General features: G+C 43.9%; 1 protein-coding gene across 7 annotated transcripts in view; it reads left to right on the forward strand.

The window, feature by feature from the left end:
* Positions 1-25,951, forward strand: part of aldh1l2 (aldehyde dehydrogenase 1 family, member L2) — a 53,582-nt gene that overhangs the window by 9,461 nt on the left and 18,170 nt on the right. For 2 of the 7 annotated variants that reach the window (XM_044186499.1, XM_044186497.1), the window contains exons 3-13: positions 654-723; positions 8,908-9,142; positions 17,499-17,664; positions 17,941-18,042; positions 21,679-21,768; positions 22,920-23,054; positions 23,238-23,363; positions 23,522-23,613; positions 24,309-24,456; positions 24,611-24,730; positions 24,989-25,116. In XM_044186499.1, the coding sequence (XP_044042434.1) occupies positions 654-723; positions 8,908-9,142; positions 17,499-17,664; positions 17,941-18,042; positions 21,679-21,768; positions 22,920-23,054; positions 23,238-23,363; positions 23,522-23,613; positions 24,309-24,456; positions 24,611-24,730; positions 24,989-25,116 (1,412 nt within the window). Of the gene's footprint in view, positions 1-653; positions 724-5,459; positions 9,143-17,498; positions 17,665-17,940; positions 18,043-21,678; positions 21,769-22,919; positions 23,055-23,237; positions 23,364-23,521; positions 23,614-24,308; positions 24,457-24,610; positions 24,731-24,988; positions 25,117-25,951 lie in introns of all 7 variants that reach the window. The other 5 variants (XM_044186501.1, XM_044186498.1, XM_044186495.1 and 2 more) reach the window with 4 other exon arrangements.

Here is a 25,951-nt window from a genome sequence, read left to right on the forward strand (position 1 = left end):
AGGCCCAACTGCTGGGAAGCCTGCTGTCCTGATCAGGGGCCACGACACCATCTTCCTCCATCTCCAGCATCACTCTTCACAAGATGTCGGTGGCAGACGACCTGCAGACATTCACGGAGATGTTCGAGGTGATGGTGACAGCGTGCGACTGGCCAGAAAGGCAGAGTGGGCGGTGTGACTGCGCCCATACAGCGGTGCTCAGCCTGCCAGCCGCCTCACAGTGGAGCTTCCAGAACGTGAGGAGGGTCATTGGGGATCGGATGGGGCTCTCCACGGAAGATCACTGCTGGATGCTAATCTGGGTCCCGCCGACCGCCCCTTTGTATACGCGCAGCAGCTGACGCAATGACGAGGTGGCTGCAGCCGGGAGAGTCTGCCAGCAAGTGCAGGATGTTGGAGCAGATCGTGGTGGAGCAGTTCATGGAGGGCTTACCAGCCAGGGCTTCAGAATAGGTGCAGTGTCTATCCGGAAGACTATCCTGCCGTCCACCCCAGGGGGTTGATGTCCGAGGGCCGATCTCCAACAGCTGGCCGTCCAACCCCAGCGCCCCGGAAGAGGGACAGCGGTCCACCTATGGTCCAACACCCCACACCCACCTGTCCCCCTCCTTCTGCCTCGCTCTAACCATCACTCTGTTTTGTCTCCTCTGCAGGTTCCAGCCACTACAGGTGCTGCTCTCAACCCACAGGGGCTCCTCAAATGCTGGGACAGGAGTGTTGGAGGTGTGGGCAGCTCGGACATCTCCCCGCCAATGTCCCCTCACTTCAATTGAATTCAATTTTATTTATATAGCGCCAATTCATAACAGAAGTTATCTCATTGCACTTTTCCTATAGAGCAGGTCTAGACCGTACTCTTTATAATATTATTTACTTTAAAAAAACTTCCTTTAAGAGGCAGAAACCTTGGACAGAACCAGACTCAATGGTGGGTGGCCATCCGCCGCTGCCGTGTGAGGTTTTGAGAGAGAGTGCAAGGTTTTGGGGGAGGGGGATGGGACTGGGGGAGGCACAAAGCAAGGTTTTGAGAGAGAGAGAGAGAAAGAGAGAGAGAGGTTTAGAGGGAGAGGTTTAGAGGGAGAGAGGTTTTGGGAAAGGGAGGGTGGGGGTGGGAGAGAGAGAGGCACAATGCAAATACCACCTAGAATTTTTAAAATAGTAATAATGTAATTGTAGTGGTAACATTAATAATAATAACAGTATTAGCAACAGAGCCAATAACAACTGTAGTAGCAGTTGTTGAGCAGGAATACGGGGGCAGCAAGTGGCCCACAAGCACAGATCCAGTCTCTGCAGCTCCAGAGGCAGAAATACCTGCTGAAAGTGACAGAAGGAGAGAGGAGAGAAACGAGAAAGCACAGAACTACGGGAGAGAGAAGATGTCGAGTTAGAAGATGTAACATGCAGTAATGGGATAAAAATGCATACAGATGGAGAGAGAGAGAGAAGAGAGGAAAGAGGTGCATCATGGGAAGTCTTCTGGCAGTCTAGGCCTATAGCAGCATAACTAAGGGATGGTTCAGGGCTCACCAGAGCCAGCCCTAACTAAAAGCTTTATCAAAGAAGAAAGTCTTAAGCCTACTCTTAAATGTGGCCTCCCGACCCCAAATTGGGATCTGTTTCCACAGGAGAGGAGCTTGATAGATGAAGGCTCTGGCTCCCATTCTACTTTTGGAGACTCTAGGAACCACAAGTAGCCCTGCATTCAGGGAGCACAGTGTTCTAGTGGGGTAATAAGGTATTATGAGATCTTTAAGATACGACGGTGCCTGACCATTAAGAGCTTTGTAGGTGAGGAGAAGGATTTTAAATGGTAAATTTGGGAGGGTCTGCTATCTGCATAGGAGTCCTCTGTTATATTGAGACATAACATTGAATTAAATGCAGATGGAATCGCTTCCTTGAATCTAGCCACAGCAATATCAGATAGACATCTAGAGTAAGATGTCTAATGCCGTGTTGTCCAGTAATAGCAGTTCAAAAGTTATTAAATAATGGTCCGACATAGAAGGATTCTGTGGAAAGACTAGTAAATGTTCAATTTCAATGCCATATACCAGAACAAGGTCGAGGATGTGGTTAAAACAGTGAGTGGCTTCATGTACACTCTGACAAAAGCCAATTGAATCTAATAATGAGATGAATGCAGTACTAAGGCTATTATTTTCAACATCCACATGAATATTGAAATCACCTACAATAATTACTTTATCTGTTTTAAGGACTAAACTTTATAAAAACTCTGAGAATTCAGATAAAAATTCAGAATAAGGACCAGGAGCGCGGTACACTATAAATAGAATTCATATTTTCCAGGTTGGGTGTGAAAGACTAAGAAAAAGACTTTCAAATGAGTCATAATTTAGTTTACGTTTAGGGTTGATTAATAGGCTTGAGTCGAAGATGGCTGCAACTCTACCTCCTTGGCCGGTGCCTCGAGGAATATGAGTATTAATATGACTGGGTGGAGTGGATTCATTTAGGCTAACATATTCTTCATGACCCAGCCAGGTTTCAGTAAGACAAAATAAGTCAATATGATACTCTGATATTAAATCATTCACTAGTACAGCTTTAGATGACAGAGATCTGATGTTTAAGAGTCCACATTTAATTCTCCTATTTTGTTGTGCTATTTCAGTGTTTTTGTTTAGGTTTTTATGTATAACTCCTCTTCTGTTAACTTTTGGTTTTATTAATTTAAGTGGTCGGGGGGCAGACACCGTCACTAAGGAGTTTTGGGTGGGTAAATGCTCTGGAAGTGCAGAGAAGCGTGTAGGACTGCAACTCTGCCTCCTGGTCTTAACTCTGAGTTGTCATGGTTTTCTGGATATGAGAGCTGCTCCATCCAAAGTGGGATGGATGCCGTCTCTTCTAATCAGACCAGGTCTTCCCCAAAAAGTCAGCCAATTATCTACAAAGCCCAAAGGTTGGTCAGGTGATTCTAGTTGCCAGCTCTCCAACACCATCCCCCGGTCCAGAAGGGACATACAGCGTTCTGGTAAGGATCCAAGGGGCTGTACACCAGGCAATGGTGGATTCAGGCTGTACGCAGTCTATTATTCACCAGTGCGTGATTCGACCTGGGGCTTTGGTGGAGGCATCATGGATGAATATTAAGTGTGTGCATGAAGGTGTTCACAGATACCCTATAGTGCCGGTAGAAATTTGATATCAGGGGAAAAAGCATAGTATTAAGGTTGCAGTTTTCTTCCGCCTGATGCACCCCCTGATTTTGTGCTCAGATTGGCCTAGGTTCAATAGGTTAGTGGGGCAGTGTGTGGGGGTGCGTTCACGACCGACAGGGACATGGAATATCTGTGCTGTGCTCAGCGATGACGCAAGGTTGACCAATGCTGCAGAGGGGGAGGGGGAACTGGGGATGCCTCCAAGACAGACACCACAGGCGGAAGATTTTCCACTAGAGCAGTCTCGTGACGATATTCTACACTTCGCCTTTGACCAAGTAATAAAGATTGATGGTCATTTGGTGCGCCCTGAGCAGCACAGTCATATCCACATTTTTCTTTGATTAGGGACAGGCTGTGCAGCGTGACACTCAGACAGGGGAAGAAATAACACAGTACTGAAAAGCTGCCGGGAAACAGTTTTCCAGGTAGCTCAATATAACCCGATGGCTGGGCATAAGGGATTTTAATAAGACACTAGAGCGGATAATGGCCCGATTCTATTGGCCTGGGATTTGGGGAGACGTACATCGCTGGTGTGCGTCTTGCTCCGAATGCTAGATGGGTAACCAGTCAGCCATCCCAAGAGTGCCCTTGCGCCCTTTACCACTTATGGAGGTCCCATTTGATTGTATTGGTATGGACCTCATCGGGCCATTTCAGTGGAGTGCATGGGGATATCGCTTTGTGATAGTTTTGGTAGATTACGCAACGCGATATCCCGAAGCAGTGCCTTTGCGCACCATGTCTGCAAAGAGCATGGCACAGGCACTGTTTCAGGTCATCTCCCGAGTTGGAATCCCGAAAGAGATCCTAACTGACCAGGGCACCTCCTTTATGTCACGCACACTGAGAGAACTTTATGGATTATTGTGCATGAAGTTCATTTGGACCAGTGTTTACCACCCTCAGACTGATGGACTTGTTGAGCATCCAAACAAAACTTTGAAGTCCATGATCTGTAAAATTGTGCACAACGATGAGCGCAATTGAGGAGCCAGGTTAAGACAATTCACGCTGGGAGATAAAGTGCTTGTACTGCGCCCTTGTTCCAGCTCAAAATTACTCGCCAGGTGGCAAGGACCCTTTGTTGTGCGGTCTGACAGGGGAGGGGCAACACAAATTTACCACCTCAACCTCCTCAAAGCATGGAGAGAGGCGGAGTCTGTCTGGTGAGCACGGTGCAAGAGAGAGATAAGTTGGGTCCAGAGGTTCCAAAATCCACCAATCCTGCCTCGCTCTCGGTTGACAACCATTTCACGCTGTCACAAAGAGCGGACGTTGCTAACAGCACTTTGCGGAGGTGTTCTCCACCCTACCCGGCCGCACAAATCACATAGAGCACCACATTGAAACTCGCCCAGGCGTGACAGTCAATCACAGCCCTATTGGTTGCCTGAACACTAAAGAAAAATGGTTCAGGAAGAATTAAAGGCCATGCTGGAAATGGGGGTAATAGAAGAGTCCAGCAGCGCCTGGTGTAGCCCCATCCTTCTTGTGGTCAAGAAGGATGTGGGTTACGGTTCTGTGTGGACTACCACAAAATTAATGACGTGTCACGATTTGACGCCTACCGGATGCCCCAGGTCGATGAGCTCCTGGATCAGTTAGGCACTGCTTATTTTTTCATAACACTGATTTAACCAAAGGCTACTGGCAGATTCCCTGTCTTCAGAGTCTAGGGAAAAAACGGCCTTCTCCAATCCGTATGGATTGTACCAATTTGTCACACTTCGGTTTGCGTTGTTCAGGGCCTTGGTCACCTTTCAATGCCTTATGAAGTGCTGCATCCACATGCCGCATATGCTGCTGCCTACTTGGATGATGTTATCATCCACAGCAACACGTGTAGCATGTGCAGTGGGTGGCCACGGTGCTTAAATCACTGAGGGGGCTCACCTTCTTTTATCGGGCTCACCGCAAAATCAAGGAAGTGTGCAGTTAGATGGAGGTAGATACGGTATCTGGGGTACCACTTGGGCGGAGGGCAGGTGCGTCCCCAGGTAGACAAAACGGGCAATCGCCGCCTGCCCGAGGCCCAAGTCCAAAACGTTGGTGAGACGGTTCTTGGGGCTGGCAGGCTTTTACCAGCGATTCATCCCCAACTTCGCTAAGCTGACCAGCCCCCTGACCAATCTCACCTGCAAAGGTGCTTCAGATCCGGTCCAGTGGACGGAGCAGTGCCAGCTGGCGTTAGAGAAGGTGAAGCAAGCCCTCTGTGGGGAGCCTCTCCTCCACGCCCCTAACTTCTCTCTCCCTTTTGTCCTGCAGACTGACGCATCGAACAGAGGGCTGGGGGCCGTTCTGTCTCAGCAGGTGCAGGGAGTCGACAGCCTGTACATCAGCAGGAAGCTCTCTGAACAAGAATCTTGATACAGCACCATAGAGAAAGTGTCTGGCCATCCGGTGGGCGGTCGAGACCCTGCGGTATTACCTGCTGAGATGCCCTTTCACCCTCTGTTCGGACCACGCTCCCCTCCAGTGGTTTCACAAAATAAAGGATGCCAACAGCCCTTTAATTTCAGAGTGGTCCATAGGTCAGGCGCTGGGGGTTTGTGGAGGTGAGCGTGGTTTCGAGTCAGCTGCGGAGAGGGAGAGGTGGGGGAGTGGCTCAGGGGAGCAGTACCAGGGAGAGCTAATTGTCACAGCTGAAACACATTGACTAATTATGCTCTCCCCTATATATGCAGTAGTGTGCTGGACCTCGGCCCCTTTTCCCACACACACACGGACAACAGCAAACTGATGGCTGGTGAATGTCATGATTCATGGTGGAACTGTGATCAGAAAAAAGAAAGACTCGATCATTGCATGAAGCCGGGCAAATCAACGGCGGTGATTGAGTACCGAGTGTGTGTTTAGTAGTGTGGGGATCAACGAGTAAAATAAAAGTGTGTGAAACGTGTGCCTCCGAGTCTGTGTGTGCCAAAAGAAACCGCAGTAGCCAGAGAATTGCTACACAGACCTAAAATTTGATCACAGGATATTGGATGCTGACATGCTTTGTATTACAGAAACATGGTTGCAACATAATGCACCACATAATAATATTGAAATGCCAGGAGGGACATTTCACCATAAAGTAAGGTCTCAATCATACAGCAACATGGCAATTTTCTCTGGTTTACAGATAGAACAACATGGTGGTGTTGGCTTCTATCACAAAAACCACATAATTTGTAACATTCTTTATGTGCCTTGTAGTGACATGAAAGCCATAATGTTTAATGTTCAGTCTCTCAACCACAATTACATAGTGCTATATAGACCGCCATCATAGAAAATTAGCCTATTCAAAAAAAACCCTGACTACTATAGTTTGCAACAAAAGCACCACCTAGTAACCGATTGGCCAAATTTTGCACTGAGCCTCAGTGGGGCATGGGAAAGTACTGGCTCAAGTTTCGTATTATTTGGACAGTCCTATGTGGAGATATGACATCATTTCCTGTTTTACTGCAACCTATAGGAAGTTGTTCCTTTTTAACTTGCGCATTTTTTGGAGTATCAACATTCTTTTAACAACTTTTGATCATGATGGTCCATAGATTCTATGTGCAAAGTTTCATGCAGATGAGACTCACTGCCTAGGAGGAGTTGAAAAAAGTATATTTGTATATTGCATTATCTTTCAACAACACCACCACCTAGTTCAGTTCACTTCAATTTTATTTATATAGCGCCAATTCATAACAGAATCTCATCTCATTGCGATGCTAAGACCACGTAGAATTTTTTTTTTCGTGGCCAATTGGCACGAAATTTTACACAGAGCCACAGTGGGGCATAAGCTACTGAGAACCTATGTGGAGATATTGATAATAGTTAAATTTTTTCATATTTTGAAAAAAGTGACGGACTTCTTAATTGACCATAGGTTGCTGTGAGGCAAACTTTTTTCACACGTCAGTGGATGTGCTGAAAAAATTTCAGCTCTGAAGGACGTACGGGTGGTTTTTTGAAGTCTAGAAAAGTACATTTATTGTAATAAGCCACGCCCACTTTTATCGATCATTACCACATTTTATGCATCAGCCGATTATGAAATATAAACTTTTCACATTTGTAGCGCCACCTAGTGGCCAATTGGCACCAAAATTTGCACAGAGCTTCAGTTGGGCGTGGGAAAGTATTGGTCCAAGTTTCATGTTAATCGGACAAATCTATGTGGAGATATGACATCGCTTCCTGTTTCACCGCAACCTACAGGAAATTGTTCCTTTACGTTTTTTTTGGAGTATCAAAATTCTTATAATAACGTTTGATCATGAGGGTCCACAGAGTTCACGTGCAAAATTTTCTGCAGAACAGACTCACGGTCTAGCAGGAGATTGAAAAAGTAGGTTTTGCATATATCTGCGATTTTGCAAAACCAAATTACAGGCGTAAATGGGCATGTCCTATATCACGAGATGCAGCTCAATTCAGGGAACACGTCCATGTAAGGTTTTTGAATGTGACGTACTATGTGGGAGTTACTGGCCAAAACGCATATACCTTGATTATAGCGCCACCTGCTGGTTGATGTGTCATTTTTGGTGTCTGAGGTGTGTGCACGGGTCTATACCACAGCTGTGAAACTCTTACGGTGTAGGCTGCAGTACCACTTTTACCATCAGAAAAAAAAAAAAGTGTGGTTCCGTGCCCCCTCGGGCATGGACCCCTCATACACAGTACAAAAACAATAAGGTTCCTGCACTTTGTACTTGGACCCCTAAAAATGCTGCAGTACAGCAATGCCAAAGATGTTTGAGGTTATTTGTAAGTACTGTCAACATTACATGTGAGGTAATGTAGTACATCATGGTCATAATTCTTTAATAACCTAATTTAAGGCATCTTAAAAATTATTGTGTAAAATTAAATATTGGCCAATCATTATTAGAATTTTTAAGCTCTTAAATATCAGTATCGGCCTCAAAAATCAACTATCTCTTATATGAAGGTAGGGAATCAATTTAAAAGCTGCTGCACTTGAGGCACCAACCATGAACCGCAAAGTCCCCAGTTTGGAACCGACCAGGGTCATTTCCCATCCATCTCTTCCCTCATTTTCTGTCAAATCTTTACTTTCCCAATTAAATAAAGTAAAGAAATGCCCCAAAAATGATTATATATTTAAAAAATGTCAGCATAAAAGTAAAATATACAGGTAAAGGGCTAAAAAATACAACTGGTAAAGCCCTTTACGATAGATCTGGACAATAAGTAAATAAAACATTGATATGATTAAATAAGATTCAATATCATCAGGTATTTGGTCATCATAATATTGAGATATGTCTTAAATGTTGTCTTTTTTATGGCTGTGTTACATTTAACTGAGTATTCTACTTTTTTGGTCTTTGTATTAAGATTACAAATTATTTTAAAAGTGCTTCCTAAAGCACCAGAAGTGATCACCATATATCATTTTATATTGATTTTGATGTATTAGCATAAAATATCACTGAGTTTGTCAATATTGCCCAGTGCTAATTCCCGTCTGGTGAATGATTTCTCAACTGAATTTCCAGAAAATTTGCTATTTTATGATATACTGGCTAAAGTGATGTGAAATTACATATAGCATGACAGAAGACTTTATCCATATTGCCCACCCAGAGTTTAAGACTTAACATTAATAAGGGCATTTTTATAATAATAGTACTCAGTAGTACTCCTGCATCAGACTTATTTTCAGCTTTCTCTACTCTATCGGTAAACTCTTCTTTTTCAGCAGTGGCGGCAGAGAAGGATGGGACGCCGGTGTTCAAGTTCCCACGGTGGCGGGTCAAGGGGAAGCCCATCCTGGAGGTGGTGGATGCCTACAAGGCGGTGGGCGCCGAGCTCAACGTCATGCCCTTCTGCTCCCAGTTCATCCCCATGAACATCATCGATCACCCCAAGCATGGCTCCATCATCTACCACCCCTCCATCCTGCCCCTGCACAGAGGAGCCTCAGCCATCAACTGGTGAGGAAGAGGGGAGGGAGAGAGGTGATCGTGGGAGGGAGAAAGGGGCCTGTGAATGCTCTAATGTTGAGGAAACTGAGTGAAAGTTTAGATATGATGATATCTACGGATGTGACAGCATACGGTCATACAAATCCACTGTACATTATGTACAAATTGTGGGACAAAAAAAACCTACAATTGAGCAATCACACTTTTTAAATCTGTCTGCTGTAAATACAATTTTGGACCCAAGAATGCATCCTGAGTTGATGTGGTGAGGAGACTGGGAGTAGTGGGTGAGATGTGTCCTCAGATAAAATGTCTTTGATACCAGAGTGATGTCAGACCGGATCTTCTGACATCACACATTAGGCAGGTCCTGAGTGTGAAGCAGAGGGTAAATTCTATATACTACATGACAATTTAACACATGACTTTCTAGCTGGTTTTTTTTTTGTTTTTGCTTCATGTTATTTCAGAAATGTTGAGACAATGTCTCAAATATGATTTATTATATACAATAGAAGGCATTTTAACACATTTTGCCCCTAGTGGCTTCAAATAAAAAACAAAAGCAAAAAAACATCTGGCACAAAAGCAAAGCAGTGCCACATCTTACTTTAAAACTGACGAAAGTGAAAGGATACGCCAGACTCCATCTGTTAATCAGACACACCTGCTCCCTATCACACTCCTGCTCCCCATCAGCACCTAATCACAGCCAGCATAAAAGCCCAACACCCAGTTGTCCGACCTCGTTAATCTAAGGACTCCACATGCGATTCTTTATCACCTCTACATTCCACTCCAGCGATCTTCCTCACCAGCGGGATCCTACTCCTGCGTGGTTCCCTCTCCATCCTACTGCAATGGACTTCCCCTGTGTCCATACCATACAAATCCATACCGGGGCACCTGCCTGGCTCAGGGCGGTCCACACAGTCACCAGATTGCACACCAGTCTGCCAATCATCAAGCAACACTCTGACCTGCCCATCATCAGCCAGCACCCCGGCCTGCAAGTCATCAGCCTACTAACCAGTGACTTGCCTGCACCGCCGCCCAGCTGCTCGCCTGCACTACCGTCCAGCTGCTTGCCTGTACTGCTGCCCAGCTGCTCGCCAATCCTTGCTCCGCTGCTGCCTCCAGTCCCTGCTTTGCTGCCGCCTCCAGTCCGTATGCCGCAGCGGCCTCCAGTCCGCAGCTGCCGGATTGCAGCAGCTCCCCTTTCCCGGACTCCCTTCCGGACCGCAGCACCTCTCAGTTCCCGCAGTTCCCAGCTGGATCACAGTTGCCTCCTTTCCCAGCTGGATCGCAGCAGCTCCCTGGACTCCCCGCTGGATCGCAATCGCCTCCTTTCCCGGCTGGATCGCAGCGGCACCAATCCCTTGCCGCCGCTGGATTGCAACCACCTCATTTTCCGGTTGGATAGCAGCAGCACCAGTCACTTGTCGCCGGCGGATCGCAGCAGCTACCATCTCTAGTCGCCGCTGGATCACAGCCGCCTCCTGCCCCGATTGGACTGCAGCTGGTTCGGCTGGGTCGCAGCACACCGCTGAACCGTCTGCTGAGTCGCAGCACGCCGCTGCCCCGTCTGCTGGGTCGCAGCATGCCACTGAACTGTCAGCTGGCTCACAGCTGCAGCAGTACTCTCCTTCTCTGCCGGAGTGGTAGACTCCAGATTCCCGGACATCACTGGTCCAGCCCGCTCCTCTACCAATCTTCCCGTCGCGGGCTTCCTGTCCTGCTGTCCCGCCGCCGGTTTCCTGTCCAGTTGTCCCGCCGCCGGCTCCTGATCTGATTCTCTGGTCTCCAGAGGTGTTCCGCCTTCGCCACCGGCCTCCTGAGGATCTCCGTCCTCACCGCCGGTCTCCAAGGCCCCTCAGCCTTCCCTGCCGATCAACCTGCTCCCTATCACACTCCTGCTCCCCATCAGCACCTAATCACAGCCAGCATAAAAGCCCAACACTCACCTCAGCCAGTTGTCCGTAATGTAAGGACTCCACATGCGATTCTTTATCACCCCTACATTCCACTCCAGCGATCTCCCTCTCCAGCGATTTCCCTCTCCAGCGAGTCTTCACTCCAGCAGGATCCTACTCCTGCGTGGCTCTCCTTCCTACTCCAACGGACTTCCCCTTCTCCATACCTGCTCAATAGTTTGTTCTGGCTATAATCCAAATAAACCTACATCTGTCTCCCTATCGGTGTCTCCTGCCTCTCTGTCCGTAACATGAACTATGCAGCTCATATATTAAATCTCATAAATCTACCAAAAACAGGCGAGTTCATTGAATTTTTGGAGTTTATTTCGAGCTTATCTGTCATATTTTGTTTTCTAAAAGTAAATTAATAAGACATTTTATTTTTTTAAGTAAAAACATAGAATACTGTAAAAAAAACATTGGCTGAAAAGATGAATGGCTCATAAATTAAAAAAAAAAAAGTTAACACCACATCCTCACAGGTGCTGGGAAAATTAAACAGAGTAGATTGAACCAGAGTCTGCAAAATGCATGCAGCTACCAAGGTGTATTATTAACATCAAGATGCACATCGTTAAATTCACTTTTTACATGGGTCATATGACCTTAGTATCCAGAAATATATACAGTATATAAAATGTAGCACAACATGATGTGATGCTTGAAACATCACCCATATATGGTGTAGCATGTGGAAAAGTATACGGTGTGTAAATAGCTTAAATCTGCACTAATAAGTAATGGAAAAATGTACACACACTTTGTTGAAGTCTAATGTCTTTCACTCATTGAATCATAGCTGAATCGACATGTGAACCCACATAGTGAATTGAATCATGAGATTAAAGGGGCACACAGACTGACAACTGCAGCCTGCCAAGGACTTGTATGAGAGACTTACAACTGTAGCAGTCAATCAGGGAAATGTATCACGTTTTGTTCATTAACATGGCACGTGGTGTTACTGACAGAAAGGCAGGAGACACCGATATGGAGATATGCAGATGGTTGTTTATTGGATTACAGCACGGTTAACACAGTAATGCAGGTAAGAGGTTAGGTTATGGATTCTTAATAGGATGAATAATGGCCACAGATACTGTCCTTTGTCATACTAGTCTGCAGATAGTGGATGGGTAGATGGTTGGTGACCGAGTGAACACACAAGGAAGGTAGGTAACTCCCACACAGGCGATGATGCACAGAGACTGGGAAAACACACTGGAGTAGAATAGAGTAGTCATAGAAATCCACACGTAGAGTCCTATGGCATTGATGAGACCGGACAACTGACTGAGGTAAGTGGTGTGCTTTTATCCCAGTTGTGATGAGGTGTAGATGGGGAGCAGGTGTGTCTGTGACACGTGGTAATTGCAGTTCATTAACACAGACCTTTCTCTGAATGTTTGTGTAGTTGTTTCTCCCACAACACAGCCACCTGTAACCACTAATGATTGCTTTAAAAAGAACATTGCTAAAGCAGGTATAACGTTGACAATATGCAGAAGGACGTGTCATAGGAAGCCATTGTTGTGCGCATGCGCCAGCCCGCATGCTGCCCGTTGCCGTAGCTCCATCTCGTCGTCTTACTTTTTCCAACTTTTAACTTTCCTTTTTCTTCCAAACTTGAGTAACTTGTGTGTAAGTGTAATTTAAACTACAAACTACTCTTTACGAAAATGAGGGTAGAAAGTGTTTTGGTACTTTTTTTCGCCGTGGAACTTCTTCTGCTACTCGGTCGGGGCACCGCTGCAGATCAGCTGTTTGGCCGCATTGTTTACACCAGGGAACAGCTGATCGCGCTGAAGCCGACCAGCATGGCACCCAGGACTACCGATGTCCCCACTGAGATCTGGAGGAGGACACACCGAGGATGCAGAGGTGGAACGAAGTGGCAAGGGAAGAGAGAGGGGTGCAGACAAAAGAGACTTAAGAATAAGAGATTTAAGCCGTGTTTGCCTTCTCTCGTCATGGGCAACGTGAGATGGCTGGCGAATAAAATGGACGAGCTAACGGCGTTAGCCCGGAGTCAGACGGAGTTCCGTGAGTGTAGTTTGATGTGCTTCTCTGAGACATGGCTACACCAGGATATCCCGGACCATAACGTTTCCATCGACGGCTTTCAGACTGTTCGGGCCGACAGGGATCACATCGGGAGCGGTAAGCGGAAAGGCGGCAGGCTTGCTGTTCTGGTTAACAACAGATGGTGTAACCCTGGTCACATTACCATCAAGCAGAGTATCTGTAGCCCGGACATTGAACTGTTAGCTGTGGGCCTCCGGCCATATTATCTGCCACGTGAATTTTCACATGCCATTGTTGTAGCTGTTTACATCCTCCCCTCTGCTAACCCGGCATCGGCGTGCAACGCCATTCACACTGCCATAGCACAACTCCAGACTCAACACCCGAGTGCACTCATATTAATCTCGGGTGACTTCAGCCATGTCAGTGTTTTAACAACACTGACTAATTTCACCCAGTATGTGAGTTGTCCTACTAGAGAGGAGAGGACACTGGACCTGCTGTATGCTAACGTTAAGGATGCATACAGCTCTTCCCCCCTCCCCCCTCTGGGTAGGTCAGACCACAACCTGGTTTACCTTAAACCCTGCTATGTGCCTCTGGTTAAAAGGCAGCCTGTGACCACAAGGACAGTGAGGAGATGGTCAGGGGAGGCCTATGAGACACTGCAGGAATGTTTTGAGGTGACAAACTGGGATGTACTCTGTGAGCCTCATGGAGAGGACATTGACGGACTCACTGAGTGCATTACTGGCTACATTAACTTCTGTGTGGACTGCAATGTCCCAACCAAGATGGTCCATTGTTATCCAAATAAGAAACCGTGGGTAACAACGGACATCAAGGACATCCTGAATGCCAAGAGGAGGGCCTTTACTGATGGCAATAGGGAGGAGGTGAGGGCTATCCAGGCCAACCTGAAGGTGAAAATCAGGGAGGCCAAGGAGCAGTACAGGAGGAAGCTGGAGCGGAAACTCTAGCAGAACAACATGAGAGAGGTCTGGAGCGGCATGAAGACCATCACTGGCTTCAGACCGACTGGCAGCAGAGTAGTTGAATTCAGCTTGGACAGGGCCAACAAACTTAATCTGTTCTTTAACAGATTCGACACACTGGCTCCTGCTCATCCCCCTCTAACTCAGCTGCTGTCGGCCCTCAAGCTCCTCTGAGTACTCTGCTCCCCCCTACCCATCAGGCTAACGGCCCTCTTCATACTAATGACTCCCCCCCTCCCCCACCTGTAACTTCTGCTGTGTGCCTGACTGCTGACCAGGTGAGAGGCTGATGAAACTCCACTCAAACAAGGCTGCAGGCCCCGATGGCGTTATCCCCGGGGTGCTAATAGCCTGTGCCCCCCAGCTATGTGGAGTCCTTCAACATGTCTTCAACCTGAGCCTGAGCCTTCAAAGGGTCCCCGTTCTGTGGAAGACATCTTGCATCGTTCCTGTGCCGAAGACACTGCATCCCAGTGGCTCCAAGGACTACAGACCGGTGGCACTGACCTCCCACATAATGAAGACCCTGGAGAGGCTAGTGCTGGAACAGCTGCGGCCCATGGTCAGACCCCTCCTGGACCCCCTTCAGTTCGCCTACCAGCCCCGACTGGGAGTTGAGGACGCCATCATCTTCCTGCTTAACCGCATCCACACCCACCTGGACAAGCCGGCAAGCACAGTGAGGATCATGTTTTTTGACTTCTCCAGTGCTTTCAACACCATCCGGCCAGCCCTGCTGGGTGAGAAGCTGGCAGCAAAGCAGGTGGATGCCCCCCTTGTGTCCTGGATTGTGGACTACCTGACTGGCAGACCACAGCACGTGCGTCTGCAGCACTGTGTGTCGGACAGCGTGGTCCTCTCTCCCTTCCTCTTCACCATCTACACCACGGACTTCAGCTGCCACACAGGGTCCTGCCACCTTCAGAAGTGTTCTGATGACTCTGCTGTGGTGGGATGTATCAGTGGTGGTGATGAGTCTGAGTACATGGCTGTCGTGGGTAACTTTGTCTCATGGTGTGAGCAGAACCATCTGCAGCTCAATGCGACAAAGTCTAAGGAGCTGATTGTGGATCTACGGAGGGCCAAGGCACCAGCGACCCCGGTTTCCATCCAGGGGGTCAGTGTGGACATTGTGGAGGATTACAAGTACCTGGGAGTACACTTGGATAACAAACTGGACTGGACCAAGAACACTCAAGCTGTTTACAGGAAGGGCCAGAGCCGCCTCTATTTTCTGAGGAGGCTGAGGTCCTTCAACATCTGCCGGACAATGCTGAAGATGTTTTATGAGTCTGTGGTGGCCAGTGCTATCCTGTATGCTGTTGCATGCTGGGGCAGCAGGTTGAAGGTAGCGGACGCCAACAGACTCAACAAACTGATCCGTAAGGCCAGTGACATTGTGGGGGTGGAGCTGGACTCTCTGGCGGTGGTGTCAGAGAGGAGGATGCTGGCCAAACTACATGCCATCTTGGACAGTGTCTCCCACCCACTCCATGACGTGCTGGTCAAGCAAAGGAGCACCCTCAGCGGAAGACTCATCCTCCCACAATGCACCACAGAGCGCCACAGGAAGTCATTCCTGCCTGTGGCCATCAAACTCTTTAACTCCTCCCTCTAAGTGTTAGTCTGTCTGACCCTAAGTCACTAAACTGGACATTGATCATTACATCTCTGCCATACTTGAATAATTGTGCAATATTCTGTGTATTACTCCCGTGCAATATTTAGTTTTCCCATGTTAGTTTTTCCTATTTATTGATATTGATATTATATACCTCCATTACTGCTGTGCAATATCTTAATAATCTCAATAAGCTACACTTAACTCGACAGTACATGCACCACTCCTTATTACTTATTACTATTGTATTACATTGTATTATTATACTGTATTATCATCATCAACCGGTAAACCCACTTGGTACTTCACACTTATTTTATCTTATACTTACTCACCTGGTACTTAATTTATTTTCTGACCTGTTTTTATAGTGTATTGTATTATATTTTTGCTAGTCCTTTCTCCTGTGTGCACTGACGTAAAGGCGAGCTGCTGTAACAAAGAGTTTCCCTTCGGGGATCAATAAAATATTTCTGATTCTGATCTGATTCTGATTCTGATTGTATTACATACAATGTATTGTTTGTGTATTTGACATATGTGAACATAAAGCAGCCACCATTTGTCACATTGCTACGAGCTGCTCATTTAAAGTCAAAAGGAATAGTTCTACATTTTGGGAAATATACTTATGTTTTTCTTTCTCAGAGTTAGATGAGGGGATTGATACCACTCTCATGTCTGTCCATTAAGTATGAATGAAGCACGAGCCAGGAGGCGGTTAGCTTAGTATATAGACTATGGGGGAAACAGCTAGCTTAGCTCTGTCTAACATTCAAAAATGAGATCAAATTTATTAATTAGTGAGCTTTAGAGGTATCGGTAGGTGGATTTTTTCAAAACTTTGGACGGAGAAAGGGCCTGCTTCCGGTCTTTATGCTAAGCTAATCGTCCAATAGCTTCATTTGGCTCTCGCTTTATTTTTAACAGACAGGCATGAGAGTAATGTTGATCTTCTCATCTTACTCCTGACAAAGCGAATGAGCCCATATCAAACTATTCCTTCAAGTTCAAAATGTTCTTTTAAGGTGGGGAATGTTAGCCTCCCGAAGCCCAACTACATCTCATGAGATCAGTTTGACTTGTAAAAAGTCAAATTTAAAATATCTCTTTGGTCCTGACTTGTCAAAACCCCAGATACCTACAATTGCATTTGACAAATAGTATTAATTTTGTATTGTTAGAGAAGATATTTAATTTACGAGTAGTCACAGTTTAAAATTAGTCTGCATGTCATGTTTCAGATAGTGAAAATTGAATTGTACTGTAGATATCTTTAGTGAAAGGCTCCATCCATACAGTTTCTAATCTGCTTATCCTTTTCATGTCGTGGGGGCCTGGAGCCTATCCCACTATGCACTGGTCGAGAGTACACCTTGGACAGGTCATTTGTCTGTCACAGGGCCATGGAGGTGATGTGAAAATTACAGCAGAGATATCTTAAATTAATATTTTGACTTGCAACTATCTATAATTTGAATCCAGTCAAACAAATATATTCTAAAATTGCTTGCCATAAGCCTTGATAAAATAAATGTATGAATGTATTCAATTGCCTAATGAGAACCGACAGTAGACAGCTTGTTTGTTTAACAGTCTTATCATCACTCTCATTCTTTCCAGGTGCAATCACCTTTTATCTTTTCTTTATCCGATTCTGCTCCATTTGCTCAGGTTTATGGTCTACTTGATATCCTCCACCTGCTCCAAGTGTGTGTGTTTTTTTCTGTGTATGTGTGTGTCACCAGGACTCTGATCCACGGTGATAAGAAAGCTGGCTTCACAGTGTTCTGGGCTGATGATGGACTGGACACCGGACCAATTCTGCTGCAGAGGGAGTGTGCTGTCGAGCTGAACGAGACCGTGGACACACTCTACAACCGCTTCCTCTTCCCAGAGGGCATCAAGGCTATGGTAACCACCTGGAATTTAATAGTTGTGGGTGACCTACTCTTGATCACAAAAGGAGTGCAACCAGGAGTGTATTATCAGCATTTATATAGAACCTTTTTCAAATTGAATAATCCATCAAGTAGTCAGAACTGTCGTGACATATCTTCATACTCTTTCCCATAATGCCCACTTCCCACTAAGCCTTCTCTATCTTTTGAAATTGTCAACAACATATTAACATAGAATTGACACGGTACACACACTACAGACTGAGGTGTCACACTTACACTGGTGCAGGTGGAGTCAGTGCAGCTCATCGCTGATGGAAAGGCCCCTCGAGTTCCACAGACAGAGGAAGGAGCAACCTATGAAGGCATTCAGAAGAAATCCAACGCCAAGGTGAGACTCCAGACATCAGTCCAAAGTCAGATACTGTGTCATGTGATATGAATATGGCACTTTTTCATTCATTTAGGCTGGATTATCATCGGGGCAAAGTGGGGACCTACTACTGTACTAGTACTGCCCCAGACCTTCAGGGAGCCTGAAGGCCCCAGGTTGTCTGTGTAGCAATTATGAAATATAAAAATATGCACCAATATAGCACAAATCAAACTAAGATATAAGGGCCTAAGGTGGCTGCTTAATTTTTTCCTAATCTCGAAGCCCTGTTTTATAGAGAGGCTCTTTGTAAAAATTTAGTTTTACAGTAATAATGTAGGTATTTCAGTTATTATTTACTTTGTGCACAGTTTTAAAGAGTAATTTAACATTAAAATCCCCTTTTAGTAAATTTTTTCTACAGAAACTGTATTGTGCTATTAATTGATCCTGGTCTCAGTCTATAGTGTACAACTGCAAGTGGACTGTCTGTTTTTGTAGTTCAACAGGGACCAACAAAGTCTCAACTCTTCTCGCGATAAATAATCTAGCTGTTCATCAAAAGGTAAATAGACATATTTGAGTTGTAGTTATTTTAGCCTTTAGTTACTTGCAAATGTTAAAAAGTAGTGGTTAGGGTTAGGAGATTTAATAAAGGATTCAAAAAGGATTCAGATTTGATAAATGGATTAGATACTGGACTCCATCCTTAGTGAAACATGAGCTGATACCGTCCAGCGTAGACGTTAAATTCAATTCATTTAAATTTTATTTATATAGCGCCAATTCATAACAGAAGTTATCTCATTGCACTTTTCCTATAGAGCAGGTCTAGACCATACTCTTTATAATATTATTTAAACAGATCCAACAAATCCCACCATGAGCAAGCACTTGGCAACAGTGGCAAGGAAAAACTTCCTTTTAACAGGCAGAAACCTTGGGCAGAACCAGACTCAATGGTGGGCTGCCACTGCAGTGTTGGGTTGAGAGAGAGAGAGAGACAGAGAAGGGGTGTGGGGGAGAGGGAAGCACAATGCTTATTCCACCTAGAATTTTAAAATAGTAATAATGTAATGGTAGTGGTAATATTAATATTAATGAAGTAATAATAATAGGAATGATAGTCATAGGAATAATAATGACAATAATGCCTCCCAAACCCAAACTGGGATCTGATTCTACAGGAGAGGAGCTTGATAACTGAAGGCTGTAGCTCCCATTCTACTTTTGGAGACTCTAGGAACCACAAGTAAGCCTGCATTCAGGGAGCACAGTGTTCTAGTGGGGTAGTAAGGTGATAATTATGAGCTCTTTAAGATATAATGGTGCCTGACCATTAAGAGCTTTGTAGGTGAGGAGAATGATTTTAAATTCTATTCTGGATTTTACAGGGAGCCAGTGCAGAGAAGCTAATACTGGAGAAATATGATCTCTTTTCCTAGTTCTTGTCAGTACATGTGCCGCAGCATTCTGGAACAACTTAAGAATCTTAAGGAACTTATTCGGGCAGCCTGATAATAAGGAATTGCAATAGCCCAGCCTAGAAGTAATAAATGCATGCACCAGTTTTTCTGCATCATCAAGATAACTGAGGTTCCTTACAGTGGTGCTAAAGGGCAGGGCAATGCCATCTAGATTAACTATATCTTTAGATAATGTGTCTCGGAAGTGTAGTACAATAAGTACAATAACTTCAGTTTAACATCAGAAAATTGCAGGTCATCCAGGTTTTTATGTCCTTAAGGCATGCTTGAAGTTTAGCTAACTGGTTAGTTTCATCTGGCTTGATTGATAGATATAATTGGGTATCACCTGCATAACATGTATGTGAACATGAATGTTTATGGAGTGTTTCCTAATAATATTGTCTAAAGGAAACATATATAAGGTGAATAGAATCGTCCAAACACAGAACCTGGTGGAACTCCGTAACTAACTTCGGTGTGCACGGAGGACTCACTGTTAACATGCACAAACTGAGATTGATCTGATAGATAGGATTTAAACCAGCTTAGTGCGGTTCCTGTAATGCCAATTACATGTTCCATTCTCTGTAATAGGATGTGATGGTCAATGGTGTCGAATGCAGCACTAAGATCTAACAAGAAAAGTCCATTGTCTGATGCAATTAAAAGGTAATTTGTAATTTTCACCAGTGCTGTCTTTGAGCTATGATGCACTCTAAATCCTGACTGAAAATCCTCAAATAAGCTATTATTATTTAGAAAGTCACACAACTGATTGGCGACTGCTTTCTCAAGGATCTTAGAGAGAAAGGGAAGGTTATATATAGGTCTATAGTTGGCTAAAACCCCTGGATCAAGAGTGGGCTTTTTAAGAGGAGGTTTAATTACTGCTAGTTTAAAGGACTGTGGTACATAACCTGTTAATAAAGACAGATTGATCATATCCAGTAAAGAAGTGTTAAGGGTGCTAAACTTCTTTAAGCAGCCTTGTTGGAATGGGGTCTAAGAGACAGGTTGATGGCTTAGATGAAGAAATTGTTGAAGTTCTGTCAGCCTGGCTACAGTGCTGAAAAGAAACCTGGGGTTGTTTTTATTTTCCTCTATTAATGGTTGGTTGTTGGAACGCCATTTCCTTTCAAGGTTTCGCAACGTTTGCTTTAATTTACGGGTTTGGGGGTTATTCCATGGAGCTAACCTTCTTTGTTTTATTATCTTCTTTTTTAGAGGGGCGATAGAATCGAATGTCATTTGCAGTGAGCCCGCAGTACTATCAACAAGATGGTCAGTTTGGGAGTGGCTGAAATTAGCATAGGAGGCCTCTGTTATATTGAGACAGCATTGAATTAAATGCAGATTTAATCGCTTTCTTAAATTTAGCTACAAGACTATCAAATAGACATCTAGAGTTGGAGTTTTTGCCTAATGGCATGTAGTCCAGTAATAGCAGTTCAAAAGTTATTAAATAATGGTCCGATATAGAAGGATTCTGTGGAAAGACTAGTAAATGTTCAATTTCAATGCCATATACCAGAACAAGGTCGAGGATGTGGTTAAAACAGTGTGTGGCTTCATGTACACTCTGACAAAAGCCAATCGAATCTAATAATGAGATAAATGAAGTACTAAGGCTATCATTTTCAACATCCACATGAATATTGAAATCACCTACAATAATTACTTTATCTGTTTAAGGACATAACTTGATAAAAACTCTGAGAATTCAGTTACAAATTCAGAATAAGGACCAGGAGCACAGTACACTATAACAAATAGAATTGGCTGTGTTTTTGTTTGAGTCGAAGATGGCTACAACTCTGTTGGACAGCTGCTCATTGCAACACCACAGTGAACAGCGTGGAAATTTAATGTTAGCTGGACATGTTCAGGGCTAAATATGTAAGATTGAGTGGCTGGGTGGTGTTTATCTTACAAGGGGAAAGACAGAGGTGGGGCTGATCGTAGCTGCTTTCTGATTTGACACTTGGAGCCATGTTGCTGGCAGTCTGTCTAAATGTGCTATTATTAGTGCAGAGGGTTATTTTCCATCATGGTTTTTCCGTGTGTCGCTCAGCTAGTGGCAAACAGCTGCTGTGATTCCCTCTCATTCTCAGAAATTTAGGTGACCTGGACTGAAAATGAATCTGAGCTGTCAGAATATTGACTCCGGTGTCTCTCTGTCCCTCAGGTCAACCTGGCCCAGCCAGCTGAGGCCATCCACAACTGGATCCGCGGCCATGACAAAGTCCCTGGTGCCTGGACTGTCATTGATGGTCAGGTGCGTTTCCTGGAACACACAAGCAAAATATCAGGATCTGTATCAGCCATTCCAAACCTTCATAGGCTGATGAAGGTTTGGAATGGCTGATACAGATCCTGATATTTTTGGCATGATGCGGACATTCAGTAACTTAAATGTGGTGTCAAGTCCTTGAAATGTGGGCTTACAAATGTTGCAGTTTTAGAGTGTGGTATCATCAAACCAGGTATTTAGGCATCTTTTTTTTTATACTCTTGTCAATAATAAAATATATTTTCCTTTCCATAGATCTGACATTTGAAGGTCTTGAAAAGTCTTAAATCTAAGATAAGGAGCTAATTGGCACCCTGTTTTTATTAATATTTGTATTACACTTTATTTGGCAGAACAGAGACAGGGAAGAAGAGAATAACTTACAAAAACAATCTTTTCTCATCTTTGGGTCTTCTCTGTGCCCATGTAGTCTAAGTATGAGTCCCACATCCTATAATATAAGAAAAGTTTGTCCTTCAGAGCTCTGTACCTCCATACAAAAACCAAAGTGTAAAAATGACACATTGTTGTTTTAAACTTTGGCTTTTGTACAGAACAAACAAACAAGATGTAACGTCTAAATTAGCAAGCTTTATAGGTGCTGGAGAATTTGTTATCTTTAGATGGACCCAGGCTAGCTGTTTCTCCCTGTTTCCAGTCATTGTGCTAAGCTAAGCTTACGTCTCCTAGCGTCAGCTTCACGTTAAGTGTACAGACATGAGAGTGGAATCGATCTTCTCTAACTCTTGGCAAGAAAGCATATTTCCCAAAATGTCTAACAATTCCTTTAATACTCCTCAAATAGGTCTTAGCCCCAGCTGAACAGAACATTTAAAGAACCTCAGAGCAGAACTGCTGTATATGAGGACAGTCCAACTTAAAATGAAGAGATAAACCTACTGAAATACTGAGTGATAGAACACTCCTGGACGAATGAGGGACTACACCGTCTTATTTTGAAGAATTTTGGGCAGAAAACCTACTGAAATATGACATTACAAACATTTACAAAATTTTATGTCTAGCTTCCTGAATGTGCAACACTACATTAGGATTTGCCCACTGCAGGTTAATAAAAGTTGAAGAGACACACAAAATATCTGTTTTTAAATGCTTCTCTGTGTGTTTTTTCTTAGTATGTGACCCTGTATGGCTCGTCCATGTTGGCTGGAGCGGTACCAGCCGGTCAGCCCCTGGAGATGGAGGGGGCGTCCCAGCCCGGCCTGGTCACCAAGAATGGGCTCGTCCTGTATGGAACTGATGGGAAAGCTGTGAGTGTCTCTGTAGTTTGTTGTACTACAAAACAAATATTCAGAGCAAACAAAAGTAGAGCTGTAGGTTTTATGGCTGCTGGATATTCAAACATAGCTGGAGAAAATTCAAATACAGTATGTGTTGGCCTGTCTCCTCTGGTCTTGTTCCTGTACTTTATCCACTCTGTGTTTGGTCCACAGCTCCTGGTGAAGAACCTGCAGTTTGAAGATGGGAAGATGATCCCTGCTTCCAAATACTTCTCCTCTGGGGAAAGCTCTAGTGTGGAACTGACAGATGGTGAGAAGAAGATGGCAGAGGAGATCAGGGCAAGTAAACTATTAACTGATTCTTTTTAACCTGATAATTTGCTTTCAGTGTACTATAAATGACTTAAAATTCCCTGTAACATTCCACTGTGTTACTAAGAAAGCCATTGTTGAATACTTTGCTGATTGTGAATGTTTTGTTTTGTTTTTTATCACAGAACATCTGGAAGGGCATTCTCAGCAACATTCCAGCCATTGAGGACACCACAGACTTCTTCAAGTCTGGAGCTGCCTCCATGGATGTGGTCAGGTGAGAGAGAAGGCCAGTGCAGTGATTAGTCAGAAATGATTCACCCATTATTTTAGATCAGAGTTGGCAACAAGTCTTCATTTTGCACATACAAGCAAGTTGTGTCTTTTATTCTCAAGTATTAGGCAAGTGTCAAGTAAATCCCAAATAACTGAGCTAAAGTCATGTCCGAAATCTCACATTTTTGGGCCTCAAGTCTCTGATTTCATTCTTTGATTTCTAAAAGATGTAACCATATATGATCTTTATATTTTGACACACCAAAGCAGATGTGTTTTATTTTTAATATCTTTTAACATTTTTATCAGTAATACACAGTCTACATTTTGACACTTTTGTGATCAATATTTCTTGACTATTTGCAATTATGCTGTCTAAGATAAGATAGTGCTTGATGATTACATTTTTTTGCCAGTAGTACAATAGCAATATTTTACAATGTATTATTGTTTGTGGACACATGTTCAATACAATTAATACCTTATATCTTTTGAAATCCACCCAAAAGGTCACAACATTGGGGCGGAACAAAAATAGATCTATATCATAAGTATAACTATTACAAAAGTAATATTTTTGATAATTTTCTTAACCCCATCTGAAAAGCATTTCTGAAGTTGGAAGGATATGGTATATGATTTTTATATTAAATTATTGCATCAAAGTGTGAGCATTAATAATGTCTCTGTGTCAAGGCTGGTGGAGGAGGTGAAGCAAAAGTGTGCCGGCGTCCAATTGCAGACCGAGGACGTGTACATGGCTACCACCTTCCAGGGCTTCATCCAGATTTTCATCCGCAAGCTGAGAGGAGAGGACCAGGAGGAGGAGCTGGTCATCAACTATGTGAGTCTCCCACTTTTATTGTCTCAGTGAGCCCCAACTGAGTCTTACAGTATGCAGACTGCAAGTGGGTGACAGTCTAAGATATTTACAAAGGTAGGTTTTTAGGGTTAGTTGATTTTTGATTGGTGTACTGTTACGGCTGTGTTTTACCCAGGCAACCAAAGAAGTGAACAACATGACCGTGAAAATGCCATACCAGTGTTTTATCAATGGCAAGTTTGAGGATGCAGAAAACGGCAAGACCTATGATACCATCAACCCTACTGATGGATCAGTGAGTAACATTAACATACTGACAAATGAATCAACACATACACACACTGAAGGTTTTGTTTGAAGAGTTGTTTGATGCACTCATATTAATTATTGGACTGTGTGTGATCATTTCAATTAAATTCATTTCAATTTTATTTATATAGCGCCAAATCATAACAGAAGTTATCTCAGGGCACTTTTCATATATAGAAGGTCTAGACTGTACTCTTTATAATATTATATTATATTAATATTATAATATTCCATCTTTCGCCAGGTGATTTGCAAGGTGTCCTACGCCTCAGTGGGGGATGTGGACCGGGCGGTGGCAGCTGCCAAAGAAGCTTATGGTAATGGACCCTGGGGCAGGATGAACCCTAGGGACAGAGGAAGTCTGCTTTATAAGTGAGTAGCTTCACCTAAAGGACTACAGTGGGATTACATGATCAGAAAAAACACTCAAGTTCAGATTCCCCAAGGCTATAAACATGCTGCAAAACTCACTTCAATAAAATTTTATTTATATAGCGCCAATTCATAACAGAAGTTATCTCATTGCACTTTTCCTATAGAGCAGGTCTAGACCGTACTCTTTATATTATTTACAGAGACCCAACAAATCCCACCACGAGCAAGCATTTGGCGACAGTGGCATGCTTTAAGTTTAGCTAAATGATTAGTTTCATCTGGCTTGATCAATAGATATAATTAGGTACAAGTTTATGGAGTGTTTCCTAATAATATTGCCTAAAGGAAACATATATAAGGTGAATAGAATCGGTCAAAGCACAGAACCTTGTGGAACTTTGTGACTAACTTTGGCGTGCATGGAGGGTTCACTGTTAACATGTACAAACTGAGATCGATCTGATAGGATTTAAACCAGCTTAGTGCAGTTCCTTTAATGCCAATTGAATGTTCCAGTCTCTGTAATCGGATGTGATGGTCAATGGTGTTGAATGCAGCACTAAGATCTAACAAGACAAGTACAGAGAGTCCATTGTCTGATGCAATTAAAAGGTAATTTGTAATTTTCACCAGTGCTGTCTTTGAGCTATGATGCACTCTAAATCCTGACTGAAAATCCTCAAATAAACTATTGTTATTTAGAAAGTCACACAACTGATTGGCGACTGCTTTCTCAAGGATCTTAGAGAGAAAGGGAAGATCAGATATAGGTCTATAGTTGGCTAAAACCCCTGGATCAAGAGTGGGCTTTTTAAGAAGCGGTTTAATTACA

The sequence above is a fragment of the Siniperca chuatsi genome, linkage group LG23, assembly GCF_020085105.1.
Source record: "Siniperca chuatsi isolate FFG_IHB_CAS linkage group LG23, ASM2008510v1, whole genome shotgun sequence".
Lineage (NCBI taxonomy): Eukaryota > Metazoa > Chordata > Actinopteri > Centrarchiformes > Sinipercidae > Siniperca > Siniperca chuatsi.